Source organism: Lemur catta, chromosome 14, assembly GCF_020740605.2.
Source record: "Lemur catta isolate mLemCat1 chromosome 14, mLemCat1.pri, whole genome shotgun sequence".
NCBI lineage: Eukaryota > Metazoa > Chordata > Mammalia > Primates > Lemuridae > Lemur > Lemur catta.
In genome coordinates, this window is record NC_059141.1 from 9,414,366 (window position 1) to 9,436,764 (window position 22,399).

At 37.1% G+C, this 22,399-nt stretch overlaps 1 protein-coding gene across 2 annotated transcripts in view; it reads right to left on the reverse strand.

Moving 5' to 3' along the window:
- INPP5F (inositol polyphosphate-5-phosphatase F) overlaps nt 1-22,399 on the reverse strand; it is an 80,781-nt gene that overhangs the window by 9,045 nt on the left and 49,337 nt on the right. The window contains exons 4-15 of one of the 2 annotated variants that reach the window (XM_045568817.1): nt 16,454-16,582; nt 16,070-16,237; nt 15,893-15,949; nt 13,490-13,688; nt 12,751-12,930; nt 11,826-11,893; nt 7,188-7,312; nt 6,300-6,377; nt 5,258-5,378; nt 3,811-3,939; nt 1,963-2,080; nt 213-411 (exon numbers count right to left, since the gene is read on the reverse strand). In XM_045568817.1, the coding sequence (XP_045424773.1) occupies nt 213-411; nt 1,963-2,080; nt 3,811-3,939; nt 5,258-5,378; nt 6,300-6,377; nt 7,188-7,312; nt 11,826-11,893; nt 12,751-12,930; nt 13,490-13,688; nt 15,893-15,949; nt 16,070-16,237; nt 16,454-16,582 (1,571 nt within the window). Of the gene's footprint in view, nt 1-212; nt 412-1,962; nt 2,081-3,810; nt 3,940-5,257; nt 5,379-6,299; nt 6,378-7,187; nt 7,313-7,704; nt 7,796-11,825; nt 11,894-12,750; nt 12,931-13,489; nt 13,689-15,892; nt 15,950-16,069; nt 16,238-16,453; nt 16,583-22,399 lie in introns of those variants that run through there. The other variant, XM_045568818.1, reaches the window with a different exon arrangement.

Below are 22,399 nucleotides of genomic sequence, written 5' to 3' on the forward strand. Positions count from 1 at the left end.
TCCCTTCATTACTGAGTTTTTAGCACCCCCTTAATTATGTACGCATGGCGAGTGCCTCGGTCAGCTTGCCTTAGTACCAGGCCCGTATTGGAAATTGCCACACACCATGCATCCATGCCCACAGCTTTATGGACAACTGCTAGCGTTAATCATGACAACTTACAACATCAGAAATTAAGCAAATTAGTCATCAGGAAACAAGTCTGACTCACCTGGGGTCACAGTCAATGAGGGCCCAGCCCCCGTGGAACTTTTCATCATCAGGCAATAGTAACTTCATGTAATTCTGTAAGACCTGGCTGATTAGTTCCTGGTGGCTTCTCTGGTTTTCCTTATGCAAAGCTTCATGCTCTTTCTCCTTGGTGAATATGGAATAAAGATCTTCTGTCACTGGAATGCCTTGCATCAAATCTAGGGTAGAAGTGTTAATATCTACCATCATCTTGGTTTACTAACATATTTTTAAAAAACAAAAGAGAACATAAGACCTAAAATTATAAAGCCCCTAGAAGAAAACACACACACAAATCTTTGTGACATTGGATTAGGCATAACTTTCTAGATGTGACACTAAAATCATAAGCAACAAAAGGAAAAATAGACAAACTAGACATCATCAAAATTAACAACTTTTGTGTTTCACAGGGCACCATCACAAAACCGAAAAGATAACCCACAGGAGAAAATATTTACAACTCATTTATCGGGTAAGGGACTTGTATCCAGAATATAGAAAGAACTCCTACAATTCAATAATAAAAAGCCAATTTAAAATATGAGCTAAAGATGTGAATAGACAAGCTATTAATAAGTTCTTCTTGGGGGGGCATGCAGCTCAGGCCTTAATATAATAAATCATTATACTCCCTTTCCCAGCAGAGTTACTCGGGACAATGAGACTCAAGGAGGCTTCTGGGAAAGAACTGCCAACCACTGGCCCTACAAAGGGAAGTGATGAGCCCAGACTGCTACTTCCTTCTCTCTCAACCTTGAGAGCAGCTTCAGGGGAGGATCAGGAAGAAGCTGACGCTATGGATGGCTGAATTGGGGGGAGGACAACTGAGAACCTAGGGTCCTCAGTGACAAAATTCAGTTGCTAGATCAACCAATGGAAGCAAGGTATCTTATTTTTTCCTTAAATAAACTGCTAAACCCTGTGCTATTTCTGTCATCAATAGCACGCACCACCACCTCCCCATCTCTGGCAAATAAATCAAACGTCTTCTTTACATCAGAAATCCCTAAGTGGCTTGTACCTAGGCCCTATCAGACTAATGTGTATGCTAAATAATCAGGTAAAAAATGGGATTTTAAAAAGATTCCTGGGGACCGCAGATCAGCTGTTACATTTGGTTCTAATCTAGGATATTCTCCATTAACTTTAATCCTATAAGGTAATATTTTCATGGAAATTAAATTAAAAACATGTCAATGCATAAACTCTACTGGATCATCTACTCTTCCATTTCTTCTAAAAAATGATAAGTTGGTTAGGATAATCTCTAAATCTGGTACCCTAAAATCCTGTTAAACCATGCTATGGAAAAGGATAGTGGATTTGTCCACATCAAGAACATCGGATAAATGGCACACAGGAAGAGAAAAACCATCCGGTTTTCTTACCCTTGCATAACAGGAAAGCAAACAGAATATGAAGTTCTTAGTTATTGTGGTTTAGGGCACTTATTCCACACCCCAGGAGCTTCCAATCCTGCTTTCCATTACATGAGTAGCAAACTGATAATCATGTATGGAAATGGCTTCTTCTGTTGCTCCAGTCAAAAATATTTCCAATTCTAATCTTGTAAAAACTTGAATTTGATTTATTGGGTAAGATGCCCAATATAGAGACAAAAGTATATTACAAAACATAAGTTATGTTAATGAAGTTGGTTTCTGTAAAATGTTAGTCACAGAAGGAATAATAAATTTTGAGGAAAGAAAAACATTTCTGTTCCTTACCTATAACAGCTTGCCTATAAGCATCCTTAAATCGATTGAGATAATACCTATTTGCTGAGTTAACTCCATCTTTCATAACTCCTGCTAACTTCCTTTCTCCTGTCCTTGTAAAGTCACCCTGTCAAACAAAAAGGCATTTTGACCATTTATTCAAACACAAGAATGTTCTCCCAAAATCAGTTGTGGGCTTTCAGTTCAAGACTGGAATTCTACAGGCTTTTATAATTTCCAAACTATAACTTTTATAATTTTCAAATAGTATAGTTAAAATATCTACTAGTATTTGACTCTGATCCAAGTATGTCAAATAATTAAACATGTTATTTGTGACATCAGGTCTTCACAGTTAGTGCTTTAGGGTAAAGCCATTTTTGGCAAATTGTAGAATTTCTAGAATTTACAGGTCAAAACCAATTATATAACAAACAAAAACAATAAAGATTTCAAGCCTCAAATTGGTATAATATTCAAAAACCAAATTTTTGATGTACGCAATGTGGACAGTTCCCTAGAGTTTATTATAAGAGGCTTTAACCTGTGTGTACGTGTAGATGTAGACAGAGAGCAAGACCAGGGGTTTCCATACCTCACTGAATATTACAATCACCTGTAGAACAATCCAATGAAGATTTAAATTGTTTTGTTTCCCTTACTTTTCACAACAAAGGTGTCAGAGAAAGTCCCTAGAGAGGTGGTGACTTAAACTTGAGGCAAGGAAGGTACAGTCTCTCTTTTTCCTCATTCCAACCCCACTATTTCTACCCAAGGCAATCTCAGGCCTTATTCTAAATCTGACAGTTTAGGAAGAACATGCTGCCAATTAGGCCATTCACAGGGAATATTAGTGTAGCAACGAGTATCTATTACAGAAGAGAGAGGCATGAATGCTGATCCCAAATAAGTTTAAATTCAAAGGGAAAAAAAAGTATTTCTCTTATTAAACAATAACTTGTACAAGGACTTCTAAAGTTCACTTTCCTTATTTAATAAAATGCTTTTGATATTTATCACTCAACCAAAAAGAGAGACTATCTGATGCCCACTGAGTCCTTGATGGTACAATTTATTATAAGATATATTCTGAAATGAACCATTACCTTAAAGAATGATTAATATAAACCTAATTTAAACTAATTTAACCACTTCCTATTGCCCACCAAGGGCAATGCCCTCAGAGGGATTATTTAGTTACTAGGGACTATATTTTACATTTAACTTAAAATTCTGTGAAGACTGGCTCTGCAGGATCTTCAAAAGACTTTATTTACAATAACAATATTTTTTGTTATTATAACCCACATTTCTTCAGCATTTACTATGATGCATTAATAAATATAATTCCCTGACAATCTTTTGAACTAGGCCTAGTATTACTCCCATTTGACAAATGAGACAGGATAAGCAACTAGTCCCAGGTCACAGAGCTGGTAAGAGGCAGGGTTGGGACACAAACTCAGAGAAGACAAAGTATCATACTGGGGGCCTAATCCCACCAGTAGACATGTTTTGCCTGTATACAATTTTAAAAACTAATCATTTCACATAAAATTCTCAATTTCCAGACCCCCTTGTAAAACTGGAAGATCTGACAACACAAGACCTCACAAGAAACAGCAAACTGGCCCCTTCCAAGACAGCATATGCTCCTCCTCGGGTCCACACAGCCCCCCTTCTCCCTCTGATCTAATGGGTGTCCTGCTGGAGTCACATTACCTGGCCCCTGACCCCCACTTTAGCGAAACATTCCAGAAAGGAGTCAACTACCCAGACCTAACACCTGTAGCCCATGTACCTTTTTAACCCTGTGTCCTACAAAATGATCCACAAATGCTTGCTGCAGGTATTTACCTTCAGAGCAGCTGTCCCAGCGTACTGTCTGCTAATGGAGTCACCGTTGTTGGCCCACATTATCTGGTAGATCCGATTACATTTCACAGGTAATGGCTGCTCCGGGGGCATCACACCTAATTTTTTCAACTAAATTGAACACATTGGTGGGTTAACTATATATGGGTCAGGAAACCATAGCATAAAACATGTACTGCAGAAAAAGGAAACATATTCATATATAATTCAGGACCCTTAAATTTTAAAAAAATGGTCTTTTCATACTTTTTAAAAATTAAGCACTGCTTGAAAGACACCTTTATGAAATGCTACAGCTGAATAAATATAATGAAATATACTGTTTTCATATACATTTTAATGTGTAGGATCATACTATTATATTTTGTCTTTGTTTTAAATTCACCTATGTAGTGAATCTATCAAAAAAGCACATAGAAACAATAATATTACCTGACCATAGCATGATTGAAAAACAAGAAACAATAATGTTAATAGTAGCAGAGTAGTCAAGTGCCCAGTAAATGTTAACTCTGTGCCAAAGCTTTTACATAAATTATCTCTTTTAATCATCACAACAACCCTACACAATCAATCCCATTATTACCTCCCATTTTAAAGATGATGAGACTGAGGTTTAGAGAGGTTCAGTTCTTTGTACAGAGTCAACACCTAGTACACGATAGAGCCAGGGCTTGAACTCAAACCTGGCTGCTTAAATGCTACATTAGAGGAACAGATTCATGCCCTCAAAGAATAGTCACAAGGTTTTATGAGAAACAAAACTGGAAACCATGCTAGGTATTTCTACCTTGGGAATTTAATACAGGGACTTCGTCATCCAGATGTTGGAGGGCTGAAAAATCTAAAAGGGGACACTAAGGTAACAGAGATGATGGAAGCCAATGAAGGAAGCAGCTGTCACCCCTAGGGCTGGGGCACAAAGGGAAGAGGCTGGTTTTGTGGTGTCAAAGGAACCAACAAGCTGCGGACAGGAATAGCACAGGTGAAGGAGCTTGTGCCTTTTTCCTCCTCTTGCCTCATGGTCTTCCTTTGGCGGCCCCTATTGGCAGAGCCAGCTGTCTAAGCAGAAGTGTGTGCAGACTCCCAGTCCCAAAGACAGGAAGGGTGAGTTTGGCGGTGAGAGGAAAAAGGTAAATGAACACACAATGTCATCCAACAGATTTTAAAATGTTGGCCCTCACATTTTTGAAATAATTAAAAAAATGCCACTTTGTTTATCTTATTTCTAATGAATATTGTTATTTCCAAGTTTTAATGCAATAAGGATGGTTATATAAATGTTCTACAGATCATTTGATTTTTGAAAAAGTTCTCATACTGCAAGCATTGGGAAAAAAGAGAAAGAATAAGATTCTCGTTATTTGGGTACTCGTGAGGAAGAGCATTTATTAAATGAGTATCTACAATCCAACGGACTCTAAATTACCTGCTGTTCCATGACCACTCTTGAAATGGCAGCTTGAACCACATTGGTGCGATCCAGGCAGTCCATACAATTAACGCGAAAAATCCCTTCTTGTTTACATATTACCCCGGCTTCGTCAACCCTTTTCAAAAATAGTATGGATTATTTAACAATATAAAATACTTTAATATGTTTTTCAAAAGACAGTTCTTTAAAGTATAACAATAATAACAGCAGCACTAGCTATCAATTTGGTTAGAATATCATTATGTGCCAGGCATTACTGAATCCTTTATAGACATTATTGTTAATTTACATCATAACTTGACAAGGAATATATTATTATCCCCACTTGAAAAAAAAAACACACAACTGAGGGGAAGAAAGAGTGACTTTTCCCAAGTCCTACAACTACCAGGCAGAGCTGACACGACCCCAAATTATGCTTTCCTACACACTTAAAAACCAGAAGGTACTTTAATACACATCTTGTTCCTTTTGACTCAAAGTAGAAATGCATCTCAACTATCTGAAAGACTAATTTGCTTTACCACCCAGGGAGGAGTCATGCAGCATGCCTTGCTCATCTAATTTCTCTGGCCACCCGCATAGTCTTAAAATCTAATCGAATGTTCTCTCCTGTCCTTTAAGCCAATTTATACCTCCTGTAGTCTGAGAATCATTTCCCTTTTCTGATAATTTTGAAATGCCTAAAAACTGAGACTAAGTACCTCTAAGCCTTCCATCTTAGGGATGGTGAGAAAGAGGAGAAAGATAAAACGTGGACCACAGAGCAAGAGAAGAAATAAATTTAGGTCCTTAAAGAACGGCCCCAGAGCATTTCACTTCATTTTGCCCGACTGCATGACACCTTCTCGCTGTTCAAAGCTAACACGCCTATGATCAATGACATTCTCTCGAAAAGAAGAATAGGAACTGGGAGGCAAAGCAAACAAACCTTTCTCAGCATGCTGCTATTATTTTAATGCTTAGTGGTACTAGACAAATACACATATTTCACAGACCAAGAGTTTGTCAAAATGACTTGTTAGGAAATACCCACCAACACCACTTCATGTCCAGAATAATGTCATAAATGGCATCTGTGAGTGTTTGAACATTCTCAAACTTCATCCCTCGGCTAAAGCGCATGCCAAAGGAAAGAAAAAAATCTTTAATATGATGACAGAATTATTTTTTGAAAACTTACTTAAGATATGACATTTAAGGTAGCTTGGAAAAATTAAGAATTATTACAGTATGTATATGAGGTTATTACTACTATATGTTGTATGGACAATTGTATAAATGTTTTTAATTATTCTGCATTATGGAAAAAAGCACGCTTAAGAATACATTGAAACGTATTATTACAGATATCAAAAGCTTCTTTCCCCATCAAATTTCTAATACCTAGGTAAATTAACCCAAATTAGAGTCAGGATTATGACAAAAGAAACTTGTTCTCAGAATACACACAAGTTAAAAGCACCATCAAAGTGATTCACAGATTATTGTTTTTCCAGAGCAAACTCTAGTGCAGTTTATCCACAGGGAAAGAAATATTACTAACAGAGCATGAAGACGAGCCAGCTGGGTAATTTTTAAGTAAGGAAACTCTATTACTTCTGCTCAGACTCAAGCAGAAAGGAAATGCACCAGAAGTTCTTTAACTGGTGTGACCAAAGTAAAAACAGAACTATAAGTCTCCACGTCATTTTGGAAGAGAAAGACTAAATATTTTGGGAACAAGTAACTCAAAATTTGAGCCAAAATATAGCCCATATGAAAATTAAGACTACGTAAATAAATGCTACACTTCCCTTTCTAACAACGAGGAGAAAAAATTTTTTCTTCCCAGCAGAGAAGAGAAGCTAAAGCTAAGGTCCCTGGGGCAGCATCTACCACAAACATTGTAACTGATCAAAACTCATCTCAGAAGTGATCTTACCAGTGCTCATGGAAGTCAAATGAAACATAAGTGAGGTGTGAGTTGTTAAAGAGCAACACTTGCTTCAGGTAAGCGTCACCAATAATTTTCTCTCTTCCTGCCTGGTCTACCAAGTTAACAATAACCTGTAAGAGTAAACAAAAAGAAAAAATTAAATTTAATTAGACATTAGAATCATTAGTGTGATTTTTAAATGATTTATTTGGAATTATATGTTAGAAATATTTTATAGCCATGCTTAGAAAGTAATCCACTCAGCATCAATTTTTCCCTATAAAATTAAATTTTCGTTTCATAAATTTAAGTTTACTAGAATTGCTTACATCAGTAGCATTAATAGTTTTTCTATATATCTGTAATAAACCAGCTAGAATACATAATGAAAACACGGTCATTTATAACAGGAAATATTTTAAATATCCAGAATAATTTAAAAATATATAAAACCTACATACTGAACACTATAAAACTTTGCTGAAATACATAAAAGAAAATCTGAATAAATGGAAATACATACCATGTTGATGGATGGCAAGATTCAATATTGTAAAGATGTCAAGTTTCCCCAAATTAATCTATACACTCAACAATCCCAACCAAAATTCAATCAGGATCTTTTTATGAACTTGACAAGTTAATTCTAAAGTTCATCTGTAAGAGTAAATATCTGGAAAAAATTTGGAAACTAATAATAATAAAGGGGGATGACTTACCCCACTGGAGAGCAAAATATACTCTAAATCTATAGCAACTGAAACTGTGGTACTAGTGTAGAAATAGATAAATGACTCAGTAGAACAGGACTGATGGCCCAGAGACAAATCTATGTACACTGAGGAATCTAAGGTATGCTAACAAGACCACTGTGGAGGCAAACATGGACTATTCTATAAATGGTATTGGGATAATTATCTATATGGGGAGTAGCTTACATCAGCTCCTAACATCTCATTAATTATGTACAAAATTCTAGATGCATTAATGATCTAAATATTTTTTCTTCAAGTTATAAAAGAGCTAGAAGAAAATTTAAATGTTTCCTTAATTGCAGGGTGGGACAAGACTTTCTAAGCATAACACTCAGAGGGCATAAAGGAAAAGAGGGGCAGATGTGATAATATAAAAATTTTAAGCCTGTGTACCAAATGACAGTATAAGCAAAGGTTAAAAAAAAAAATCAAAGTAACACCCAGCAGAATATATCTGCAACAGAAAAACCAATAATATATAAAGAGTGCTATAAATTCAATAAGGGAAAAAAGCAGACAAAGGATACAGGAGATTCACATGAGAAAATATACAAACAGCCAATAAACACGAAACTACAAGTTTTTTAATAGTCAAAGGAATGCAAATTTTAAAACAGAAAACTAGTTTTCACCTCTACACAGGCAAATGTGAATACTAAATACAGACAGCATTGGTGTATATGTGGGGAACTACTGTTGCTGGGAGTAAAAACCGGTTTGATCTTTTTGGGAGCAACAGAGTGGTAGGTATCAACTTTAAATATATATACTATTTGATCCAGCAATGTCATTTCCAGAAATGTATTTATTTTGGGACACTTGGGTCCCAAAATAAATAAAAGATGTGTTCTGAATAATTTTTACAATAGCAAAAATAACTAGTATATCCTAAAGGTCTACCAATGGAGAAATGATTAAATAACAGCCATTAGATCTTAAGTGAAAATAGGTGCAAAATAGTATACATGGTAAAGCCCTCTTTTTATTTCTATTTTGAATTGTTTATATGCACGTGTCAAGGTGTTTTTTCCTGCAAATGACAAATAATTGCCTCAAATCTCAGAACAAGTCTGGAGGTAGCATGTTCTAGAATGGCTTAATTCAGTGGTTCACAGTACATTTATTCTGCCAGCTCACTGTTTATCCTGGGGCTTGTTCCTTCACAGAAACCTTTCCCCAGAAGCCTCCTATGGGACAGTTCCCCCACATCATACTTCACTGGCCAAATCCCCAGTGAACACACACAGGCCCTCGCCTAAACCAATCACCGGCAAGAGCAATGGTGTCACCACGGCTGAGTCAGACCAACCATGGGCCCAGCGCCCTGGAAAGTAATCAGCCAGGAGAAGGTAGATAAATGAACACTGCTGGGGTACTGTTAGAAATCAGAAAGTGTCTGCTCAATACACACACCTACAAAATTGATGTGAAAGTCAACAGGGAACAGGGACAAGCGTGGGAAGTGGTTATTTCCTATGCTTATACACCTTACTACTGTCTCATTTTTAAGATTGTGTGATACAAAGAATAAACTACATTTTAAATGTAACTATTAACACTTAAAATTACACATATTGCTAATTACACTAATTTATTCACATTGAAAGAAATTCAAATGTAGAATAAGGTAAAATCCCTCCTGACCACAACCCAATCCCATAGCCCTCCCTGGAGGTAACTCCTCTTATCAGCTGGGTGTGTGCTCTTTCAGCTCACATAATGCATCTCTATGTAAATGTGCATGCCATATGTGTGTAGACACAGATGGAATAAATGGAAGATAACCACATACATGTAAAAATGACACGATTTTGTTTTGTGGGATTTTTTTTAAGTGGTTAACATACCATATGTCATTATAGCATTTTCTCTTCTCACTCCAAAATGTGATTTAAGATCTTTCCATGTAAGTACACATAGATCTACCTCATTCTTTTTACGCATTTATAATCAATCCTTGAGATATGCAATACTTTATTTACCCACTGTTTTCCAGATGAACAATGTGGTTATTTCCATGCTACAATGCATGTTCTTGCACATGCCTCCTTGATTGGACACGTTTCTCTTGGATAAATTAAAATTTTTATCTATTAAAGTTCGAGTTGCTCCACATCCTTGCCAAAACTTGGTATTTCCCATCTTTTTTATTTTAGCCATTCCATTGTGTGAGTGGTGGTTTTAATTTGCATTTCTCTGAAAATTACTGAAGTAGAACATCTTTTCATACGTTTATTGGCTTTCTGGATATAATTGTTCATGAAGAATCTGCTCAGTTCTTTTGTACAGTCTTCTTTTGGGTTGCACATATTTTTAAATGGATTTAAAGTTTTAAAAAATATACTCTAGATATGAGATCGTTGTCACATATAGGCAACCAAAAATCTTAAATATCTTCTTACTTTGTGAACTACCTTTCCATTCTCTAAATGATGTCTTTTAATAAACAGCAGTTCCTTATTTTAATAAAGTCAAACTTATCAATTTTCTTCATCATGGCTAAAGCCCTATTTAATTTTAACAAAGTTTTAATAAATAACATTTATAGTATTTAAATATTTAAAATTAAATAGTTTTAATAAATAATAAAGTTTTAATAAAAATAAATTTAATAAAAATAAATAAATGAAAAAAATCAATTTTTTCATTATAGTGTTATTGTTTTTAAAACAAAAACTATTTCCTAAATGGGCATTACCCTTTATTAAACAACTAATAAAATATGTGATAAATAACAATACATTAAAAACGTGGGACAATAGTGCTTTCTTAAGTTCTATTTAAGACTCAAGGTCAAAAAGATGTTCTATATTTTCCTCTAAAAGCTTTATTGTTTAACCTTTCACATTTAAATCCATAATCCATCTCAACTGATTTTTGTAAAGGACATGTAGGATAGTTTTCAAAAAGTAAAATCACTGGGTTAAACAGTATAAGCATGTTTAATTTAATTGATAATGCTATACAAAAATGGCTGTACCAACTTATGCTCTTTCTAACAACATGAAATTCTCCTTTTGAAACTCAAATGTCTGCCTTTATCTCTTATTATCAGACTTCATAAATGTCTTAAGTCTGAGGGTTTGCTTTCTATTTCCCTGCTGAGATTTTGTTTGGGATTGCATAAAATCTATATATTAATTTGGGAAGAACTGAAATCTATTCAATATTGAGTCTTCCCTTCCAGGAAACATGGTATTTCCTCTCCATTTAAGTCAGGTTTTCTTTTGTGTTCTTCAGTAATTCTTATTTGTTTTTCTTCTCCATATACATGGTATTTTTTTGTAAGTTTATTACATTTTAGGCTACTTCTTCCTGTTTTATTTCTGTTGCTGTAAGAAAAATACATTACACATTCATTATACATTCCATGGCATTACACATTCAGACTGGTCATCACTAATGGATAAGAGTGTTACTGACTGTTACATATTAACCTTGTATGGAAATGATTGAACTTGTATTTCACCTAACAGTTTTCAACTGATTTCGGTTTATATGATTGCATTCCTATATTGAGTGTATGAATACATATGGGCAGAGAAAAAAAGATATTGAAAGATACACATCAAATTGTTATTTCCAGGAGGTAGAACTATAGGTGGTACTGAGGGATGACTTTCAATTCTTAGTCTAGATACTTCTTGGATTGTAATAATTAATTGATAACAGTCTAATTTCTTTATGTTATCCAAACACAGTCTAAAGTATCTGACTCAATGATTATTCTTAAAGAATATTAAGAATACTCTTAGCTTATGTGTTTTTTAACTTCATGATAAATGCTATTTTGATTATGAATAGTACATGTTATTTTCATGAAATTTAAAGAGATACACAGTCATTTCTAAATATTAAGGAACATTTACTACTACAGATCAAAGCCCACCTGTTTTTTGTAAATTTTCAGTTGTTCTTCGAAATGGGCACAGAAATAGGCAACAGTTTCCTTTTCACCTACAAAGAAGTGATACAAAATCTTTTTTTCCTTCCCATGTTTAAAACAGATATCATTGTCTATTCCATCTTTACTCTTACTTTTAAATAATTTATTGACAGCCCAAATGTAAGAAAATTGTCTTAAAACCATCATTTTAAAGTCAAATGCTAAGCCAAAGATCTGATTTTTTTCCCTATTAGACTAAACTAAAACATATCTGAAAGTGCAAACTTTGAAATTATGAGATTATGTATCAGTCTACTTCTCCAAAAAGGTTTTAGGTGGCTTATAAGAATAAAAACCCCAATAAAACATTTTAAAAAATAAAGTTATACTGAACTCTTGCAAATACAAATTGAGTTTTGAGAGACAAATATAACTATTTTTAAAAATCAACTTCATTTAGTAATCTTATTAGATTTAAATGATTTAGCTATTCCAATACTAAAGTTAAAATACTGGAAGAAATTAAATGCTCAATATTTTTTAAAAACAAACAACTGTTATGAAGAAATATTTGAGTAAAGCCATCTTATTGATTTTTGGTAGATTCCATTTTAAGACATTTCCTGCTTCTACAAATATTTTCTATATTTACTCTTTTCCAAAGTTGAACATTCAACAGAGTATTCTTTAAAGCAAGAGCAATTTAAATCTGTGAAATAAGTTATTTTGCTTTATTAAAGAAATTTTTTACTGTTAAATAAATGACTTAGTCAATTATTACTCCAGTGATTATTACATTTCCCAATACAAATTATTATTTTGAATGAAATATCTGGCAAAGCAAATCCAAACCTATCAGGTATCTAATTTTTTAAAAAATCTTCTATTTGAAATCATCATTTGCAAACCAAATATTTGACATGCTTACTTCTGTCCAGACGAGGTCTTGGATTATATCGATACCCAACTTGGCTCCAAAAGACAGGCACAGAGCCTCGTGTTTGAACAAATGACAGAGTATGGTTATGAACGTGAATTAACTGCTCTGTCTCCACATAATTTGCAACATTTCCATTTTTATCCACACCTCTTCGTTTGTAACGCATTCCTGAAAAAATTTAAAACAGAATTCAGCAACATGTTAAAAAATTTATTTAGTCTGACTGGATTACGCTTCCTAATCAAATGTGTATCTTCTAGGAAAGCCTTGGGGATTAAATGTGCAACTGCCAAGCAGAGCAGTATCAACTTACCCAAAATCACAACTGTATGCATCATCGTTTTTAACAAGTTGAAGCTAAGATAGTTCCTCTGAACTAAAAGAGAAGAGTTTTCCCAAAGGTATTAGCACTCAGGAAGGATTTATCACTGTGATACAGGCTGTCAGTTGGAATGCTGGTATGCAGAAGCACATCCCAAGTGATTTTCTTCTCTTCTCTCTCTATATTTACTATGTACCTCCTTTTCTTTCTTATTTTGCTAACACTTCCCTATTCACCCCTCCTCAAAAATTAGTCTCCAATTACTGCACAGTATTTAGACTCACCAAGCACTCTGAGGCCAACTATGCTTCCAAATCCATTACTGTCATTAGCATTTCAACACATCTGCAGCTCTTCCATTCTTGCCAGGATTTGATTTGCATGCTATTACAGCCCTCTACTCACCTGCTCTGTGCCTACTTCGGCGTGAAATGAGAGCCACTAGAAATCGTGGGTGAATGTCATCTACACAGGTGGACTCCTGAGGGGGGGTCTCTGGACTGCTTTTCTCATCATCAGACGATTCATTATAATTAACCACAAGTTCTTCAATCTGCACAAAACCTTGGATAATGGGGATAATCCAAAAGTCCACATCTGGTGTCTGAAAATAATATTAATATATTGTTTCTATTCTGTACAGCACTGCCACTTTCTTAAATCCAAACAGTAGCCAGCACATGTTTGTCAGTTTATTAGAAGCAGAAACCTTCTATCCTTCAACCATATTTTCTGCTTATTGGAGAACACTATGAAAGGCAGGGAAGGAGGGAGGGTCTCTCCTTTTCTTTGTGGTGATAATTCAAAAAGAGCTGAGAGGGAACACAGCATAGAAAGCTCCACCACTGATTAACTCACCGAGGGGAACCACCCTCACTGTGCCTCGCTGTCCTCTGTGAGATAGAAATAACAGCTACCTCACAAGGTTGTTGGGAAGATTAAATGGATAATACACATCAAGTGTTTAGCACAGTGCCTGCCACATGGTATTTAACTAATGTAGCTATCGTGTATAGGAAAATAAAGCTTAAAGACTGATTCTCAACTCCCACTTGTATTAAGCCTTTAATAAAATACAGCCAACTCTGATCACTTTATTATGAAACACATAGGTCTACTTTATTTTCTAGTGTAGAAAAAAACTTGCTTCACAAGCTAAAACAAGCTAAAATCTAAGTAGTACATGAACCAGAAAAAAAAGCTCCTTTCCATAAATGTCTTATTTTAAAATGCCATCCAATATAATTAGGAGAGTATTGATTAAAGTTAAAGATTTCCTCTTCTGTGTCTTTCAGACTCAGAATACTCAGATTTCTCAACTGATGGCACGCACAGAGAGAACAGGATAAAAAATGCTCCAGACAGTCGCTCTGGAGTCCTGCTTTTCCTCCTATCTCCATAAGCAGTACCCAGCCTTAATCTCAGCATTAACTCCAAATCCACATCCTCTTCCATCACCAGCTACTCCAGGTCCTATCTCACAGTTTTGTTTTGTTTTCTGAGGCCTGCAGATAGGATCTCAGGAAGGCTGCTAGAGTTGAAAATAGTGAGGTGAAGGGACTATCTGCATTCATTTTTCTTATCACCACTGCCATTATTTATATTTTTGTTCTAGCAATAAATGCAAAGCTCTTGACAGAACAGAGAAATGTATGTTGAAATGTATGTCACCTTTATTTCAAGTTGTCAGTTTTAAATGGTAATGGAAAAAGCATTCTGACAAAAACTCTGCAAAATGTTTTTAGAGCTCAATACTGTCGGCATGCAGGACAAATGCTCATTACAGGTGCCCTTATTTTCTCCTCTATCACTGGGTTTTGGTGTCATAGTTTGATCAGCATCATAAACAGAAGTGAAACAATCTCATGACTCATTCTCAATAGAGACATGATAGATATCTGGTGGCAGACACTGCTAGATAAAGTAAAAATCATTTATGCTAACCACCACTAAGGGGGAGAAATAGCAAGAAAGAAGCTTTGAAATTTCTGAAAGGTTAAGAAAAAAATACATCATCCTGTTCAGCTATTTGCCTGCTCTGTTTAAGTGTCCAGAACAGTAAGTGGCACACAGCAGGCCTTCCATAAATATATTGATCGGATGAACGAACTGTCTTTGGACAGTCATAATTTTCCAACATATGCGATGGAGCTGAGGAAGAAAGTAATCATCAAACCAGAAGCAATTTCATGCAATAATGTCACCATATTTTGTGTCTTCCCTGAATTGAATACTAGCAGCACTGGAATGGCCTTAGAGATTTGTCTACTCCCATTCCCAGGTAAGAAAACAGAGGTCAGGGAAGTTAAATGACTGGTATCATTATAGGAAAACTGGACTTCAACATCCCCAGAACAAAATACCTCTTACAGGAAATGCTACAGACATTAGCCCCCCAGTCTTAAACCACTCCTAACCTATAGGAACCTGCTAAAAAGATAGGCCTATGGGTAGGCCATGGAACTGTAAAGTGCCTTAAAATAATGCCTTGGTTTTCCCTAGCTAAATGATTCCCATTCTATAGGCGAAAACATTCCAGTGAGATTTTAAAATTTATTTTATAAAAGAAAAAAAATAGCTGGGCATGGTGGTGCGCACCTATAGTCCCAGCTACTTGGGAGGCTGAGATGGGAGGATCACTTGGGCCCAGGAGTTTGAGGCTGCAGTGAGCTATGGGCAACAGAGTGAGGCCTTGTCTCTAAAAAATTAAAATATAAGTAAAAAGATAAATAGAATTTATCTTAATACAATTAAAAAACACTCACTTAACAACTATAAATTTAGGACATTTTAAAGACAACTACTCACACCAATCTCAGTAAGATCTTGTATCATATATTTATTCCAAAAAAATCGATCATCAACCTAGAAAAGGTAGAGAAAAAGCAGCTCAGAAACACAGTATTTCAGTTTTCCCATAAAAGCCAAAACAGGCCATCATTTGTTCCAGAGGGTAAATCCTGTTCTTTGAGCTGTGAGTGGTACCTTCTGCCAAAGGGGCCGGCCGTCCCTCTCCCCAGCGCTCTGTCTCTGTACCGAATTGGTCAGGTCATAGGTCAAGCTGTAGTAAAAGGATTCCGAGTCCATGAACATCTTCAGCAACTCCTCAAGTAATCTTCTCTCCAACTTTTCTTTTTCTTTACTTTCCTTAACCTATAAGAAATGAATCTATTACTGTAGGAATTAAATGGAAAGTATTTTGTGGATAATACGTGACTTCCAAGGAGAGAAGTGAAAATAATCCCAAGGACATGAGCAGACAGTACTTCGATATAACAAATGGTTTGAAAATAAATTTACTGAGAGGAAAATTACTCCTCGATTTAAAATTAAAGATAAATTCAAAGCCTGTATAAATGAAATTCTTACTTTCTTTTTATTAGGAGCAGACACATTGGATTTAATATGTGTAAAGGTCTTCAGTAGAAACTTCGAGTCATCGGGAGATGGTATAATCTTCTCTGGTTTGTTAATTCCAAAGTGATGCTTCTTACAGAGCTAAATAATTAGGAAGAGAAAGATGATTTGTTATTACTTATATCTGCTTGTTAAGTGTTCAAGTTGGAGTGCAGAAGTGAATGCTACTACTCATGCATTTGATTAAAATGACCTAGTAGACAACTGATGGAAAACGCAGCTGTGGTTTCCATACCAGAAAGCCACTGTAGAGCATAAGACACAAAAATACAGGGCAGGATATACTTAGGATTTAGAGGTGGAAAATTCAGGTTAGGATCACAATGATAAGTTCTTATCTAATGTAACTGAAGAATAAAATGTTCTGGTTGAGGTTACTAAGGCTTTGAAAATTAGCATCTAAGAATAAAAATGTTGAAAATACACATTTGCTGTGCTTCAGGGTCATCACTTTACAGGTATCTGTGCTAAATATTCATTCATGCTAATTAACTGAGTGTTCTGGTTGAGAAGATGTCTTAAGAGTCTGCTCTAGGGGAATCTCAAAAGCTGGACATTTCAACCACTCGCTCTCCTCCCATCCTCACTAATGAAATCAGCTTGTAACACAAGCTCTGGGTCCAGAGAGTAGTTAAATTTGAAGCAGCAGTAATTGGGGGCTGCAGGAAATGTGCAGGCCCACTGACAGAGGTGAGGAAGACGATGGGAACATGGCTATGTTAAGAGAACCCATGGAGGGCTCTAAAGAAAGTCAAGGGTTTCACATATAATTTCATGTGGCTCAACACACAAAGCAAATATTCTCAAAGGTACACAAGAAGTCTATTAAAAATACACAGACCAATTCCATTTTTGTCAACAAACTAACTTTACTGCTACACTAAGAGGCAGACTCCTAGCAAGAGCTAATAGTTACTAAATGTTTATTACTAGTGTTTTACTTACAAGATAACTATTAACAGATGATAAATGAGGAGAACAAAAGCTAGTTCAAGTTTTGATTATTAAAAAAACAGAGAGATCATCCCTGTTTTATCAAATTTAAAAGTAGAGACAAATAACAGGACCAAGTTTTCAGATGCAATAGAATCTCCAGCTAAATTTATGCCTTTCAAAATGACGGCTATCAAAAACTAAAAGCCATTCACACGGGTTTCATGCAGCTGTAAACTGCTACTACCCTACCATTAAAGACAAAGGAACTAAAGATGAGGCAGAAAAGATTTATAGTCCTACTGCCAAAACTGAGCTAACTTAATTTTCCTCCAAATAAGCAAAACTAACACGATCTTGAGCTGAAGGGGAAGAAGGAGTAAAGAACCAAGCCCCTCCTTGCCCTGCCCTGATCTGTCTGGCCAGCACACAGGTGGGCGTTGCTCACCTCTCCACACCTCCACGCGGCCTCTTCCTCAGCTGGCCAGCAGCCCCTCACTTTGTACTCCCTGCCACCTCCAGCCCCACTCGCCCTGTTTTCTCTCCCCAGCCCACTCCAATCTGGCTTTGGGCCCCCACACCACTCTCTCAAGCTGCTATCTTCAGCGTGATCAATGACCTCCACTTCTAAACCCAACGGTCAGCTCTTGGTTCTTATCTTAACCTCTCAGTAGCATCTCATGGCTCCTCACTCCCTCGTCCTCTGATACACGGCTGCATTTGGCTTCCACTGGGGGCTCCTCTATCTCTTCACAACTCGATCCTTTCCAACCACCTGACTTCTTGATGTCCAGGCTCCCCAAGGTTCAGTCCTTGGTCCCTTTCTCCATTTGCATTCACTCCTTCAGTGACTTCATTCAGTCTCGTGGCTTCAAATACCACCCATGTGCCAACCCCTCCCTCCCAAATGTGTATTTCCAGCCCAGTTCGCTCCCAAAACTCCAGCCTCACATATCCCAGTGTTTCCACTTGGATTTCTACCAGGCATCTCAAACTCATTATGTCTCAAGACCTGACCCGGTCAGTATATCCAAGACCAAACCTTCACCTCCACCACCCTCACCTCCTCCCTGCCCTCCCGTGCTCTCACTCCACCCACACTGGCCTCCCTGCTACTCCTCAGCGTGCCAGGATGCTCCCACCCCAGGGTCGCTGTTCTTTCTGCCCAAATGCCCTCTCCCCCCAGATATCTTGCCACAGTCTCCACTCCTGGGCACTCCCCCTCCACTACCCTCACTGTGCTCAACTTCTATTTCCATTAGCATGTGTTACTTTCTAACATGCTATGTAATTATCATGTTGATGTTTATGAGCTGTCTCCCCTTTCTATAAATAAGCTCCATAATGGCAGGGATCTTTGTTCTGTGGACTAATATCTCCAGTGCCTTAGCAGTGTTTGGCATTGGAGGTTTCAATAAATATTTGTTAAATGAATGAACGGGCTCTGATGCTATTAATACAAACACAAGTGGAACACCATATCCACATATGGGGCACACAGTAGTCCTGCGGAAATCATCACTCCCCTGCTCCCAGGACCACATGGTACACACCCCACCCTCCTTGGTGTGGCATCACTGTGGCAGCAGAGAAGCAGTTTTTAAAAGATGCTCTCCCTTTAGTCCCTGCTGCTGCTTTGCTTGTGGCACTAAGCAATTGTTGGATAGTAATTTTTATATAGAATGTTGGAAATTATTTAGTCATTAACAACACTTTCTTTTAAATATCTGAAAACATGCCCTAAACCTAGTTATACATTATTGCAATTTTAATATTCAAAGCAGGATATTATGCAGTTGTCAGACATAGTTATTCCTTAAGAGCATTCAAGGCAGCAAAACTCCCCACCAGGAATACACCAGAACTCAGCTATCCTGAAGTATACCTGCAGCGGCACGCCAGGTCTGCACCCACATCCTCACCCTTGGAAGGACGAGTCCGTTCTCGAGGGTCAGGACCTTGCCTCATCATTCATTCACCCCTTTCTCCTCCCCCAGCCTCTCTCCTTCTAACAGCTCCTTTCCTAACACCTACTGACATGTTTACATATGCCAGAATGTTTTGTTTAGATCCATTCCTCAATCCTGGAATCTACTCCGAGAGTCAGCAGGATACAAACACTGTCACAGTTCCTGGAATTCTGAGGACTATAGTGGGACTGAGAGAGCTCAAAGAGTGAAGGCTCCAAGAAAATGGCTCAGGCCTCCTCAACTCAGAAAAAGAGACAAACTTAAACGTAGGGCACTGATGACCACTCCCCCTTTTGTCTCCTCCTCTGGTCTCCACGACACCCATCTCAGGGAAAGTTCTTCCCCCACCTGTACCTGCTCCTCCTGTTTCCTCTGTTGATGTCTTTCTGTCTCTAAACGTGATGGTGTTCCCAACCATCTATCTTCAGCTCTCTTGTCATTCTCCCTGCTCTGTCTAGAAAATGTCACCTTCTTTCCTCATTTTAACTAGTACTATGCTTGTTAACCCCACTTGTTCATTCTGAGCTTGAGAGCCTTATATATGACACCTCCCTCTCACTGAGACACGCTAGTCCCTCCAACGCAGCATCTCCAAAACTGACCGAAATCTGTTTCCCAAATCTTGTCCTCTTTCTAGTATGCCCTCTCTCAGGTACTGACTACATCACCCACTGGACCACTTAAGCAAGAAAACTTGGAGTCATCTTCCATTATTCTCCTTAAGTTCTCCTACCAACCCCAACCACTTCATGCCCACTGCTACTGTGTTAATTCAGATCTTTATCTTTTGGCCAGACCAGCGCTTCTCAATGGAAGTGCTCCTGGCACAGCAGACGGGGGATTCTTTACCCAGGTTTATCCTACTCAGTGCAGACAGTCTGACAACCACCTCTCATGATCTGGGAGCTCTACCTGAGCACCAAGCTTCAGGTACTAAGCATGGCTCCAGGCTCCCACTCCCATGAACCCCTTTTCGTCCCCTTTACTGTGTGGGGGCCAAATTTCCACCTGCTACTGCTGGCTTCTGGACCTAGACCCAGAAGGCCAGACTTTAGTTCGATCTACTGTTCCATTTACAGTCTATGAAGATGCTTCTTAAAAAGCCTGGCAATGTCTTCTTTGTTTTCCTATTTTTCTTTCTTTTATCTACCCTCATATCTCAGGCATGGAACAAAGTTGATATAGGCACATCATCTCTTAACTTCCTTATCCACAATTCCAAAATCCAGAAAACTGTGAAACCTGAAAGTTTATTTTTTTAAGTTTGTTAAAAACTCACAGTTAATGGCAAAACATGCCCTGAACAGATATGAGGATATCAACAGTCATCATTTACCTCCCTTCATATGAATATTCACACGATTCTTTAAGAAATATTAACGTGCTGTATTGGAGATAATGCTCCAGACCCCTGGGAGTGTAAAGAATATGTGGAATAAACTTTTGAAAACCCCCCAAAACCTGAATTCTAAAACCAATAAGGCCCCAAAGTGTTTGGAAAAGGATCATGAGTCTGTATGACAAAGCACAAACTCACTGAACCACCTTCACTGGAAGGCCTTCTCTCCCTCAAAACTGATTTTTCTAAATGAACATTTTACATCACTGTAAACACAAACATTTCCAATGAGTATTTTAAATCATCTTTAGAAGAGAAAGTACTATAGACCACTATCTTCCTGAAATGGTTAAATTCAGTCCTGCCAAAAAACAGGGATAGAGAAAATTACTTCTTGGGATCCCTTCCAGTCCTAAGATATTTTGTTTAGACAGAGCCCTTGGGATTACAACACAGAGCGTTAACAGCAGATCACCTTCCTTTTTCCAGAGGCCTGGCCAGTTCTGTGTGGTGTGTGGTTAGGCCCTTATCACAACTTCAATATACACGGTCTCAAAAAGAAAACCACTACCACCAGCTCTATGGAACTCCCCTAGTTTTTCTATTACTCTTGCAACTTACGTTTCACAGCCAAGATTAAGGCTTGATATTGCTGCTGCTATCTCAGAAAAGGAAAATAAATGATTTTGCTTTAAAAGTTGGTATCTATATCCATCTGGAGCTAAAATTTCAAACAGATGTCTGATGAGAAATTAAATATGGAAAATGATACCGTTATCTATTAAAGCAATGAGATATAGCAAATAAGATATGCCGACATGGAACAGAAGCCTATAAAATTTTAAAGGGTATTTTTTCAAAAGAAAGAACACCTATGTTTTCATTTATTTGAACCCTACAGATTCTTCATAGTTTTGTATAGATCATTTTTTAAAAAATGGCACCTTGTTTTGAAAAACTGGTAGTTCCTCAAAAGGCTAAACAGTTACCATATGATCCCACAATTCCATTCCTAGGTATATACCCAAGAGAGATGAAAGCAAATGTCCACCAAAGGCTTGTATGCAAAATTGTTGACAGTCATATTATTCATAACAGCAAAAAAGTGGAAACAACTCAAATGTCCATCAAGTGATGGATGGATACAATACGGTATACCCATACGATGGAATATTATATGACAATAAAAAAGAATAAAGTACTGATACATGCTACAACAAGCATGAACCTTGAAAATGTTGTGCTAAGTGAAAGAAGTCAGTCACAAAGGCCACATACTGTATGATTCCATTTATAAGAGATGTCTATAACAGATGAATTTAGAGAGACAGAAAGATTTGTGGTTGAGGAGGGCTGGGGGAGCTTGGGTTTGCAGGGAAATGAGGAATGACTATTAACGAGGATAGGGTTTTCGGGGGTGGTGACAAAAATGTTCTAAAATTGATTGTGGTGATGGTCACATGACTCTGAATATACTAAAAACCACTGAATTATATACTTTAAATGGGTAAGCAATATGGTATGTGAATTACAGAAAAAAAAAATCTGGCAAACAAATAAAGCATACACATGAGGTAAAAAGGCAACTGAGGCAGAAAACTAGAAACTCTATTAACACCAGACTCTGAAATACAATTGCTTCTGCTTGAGTTGCAG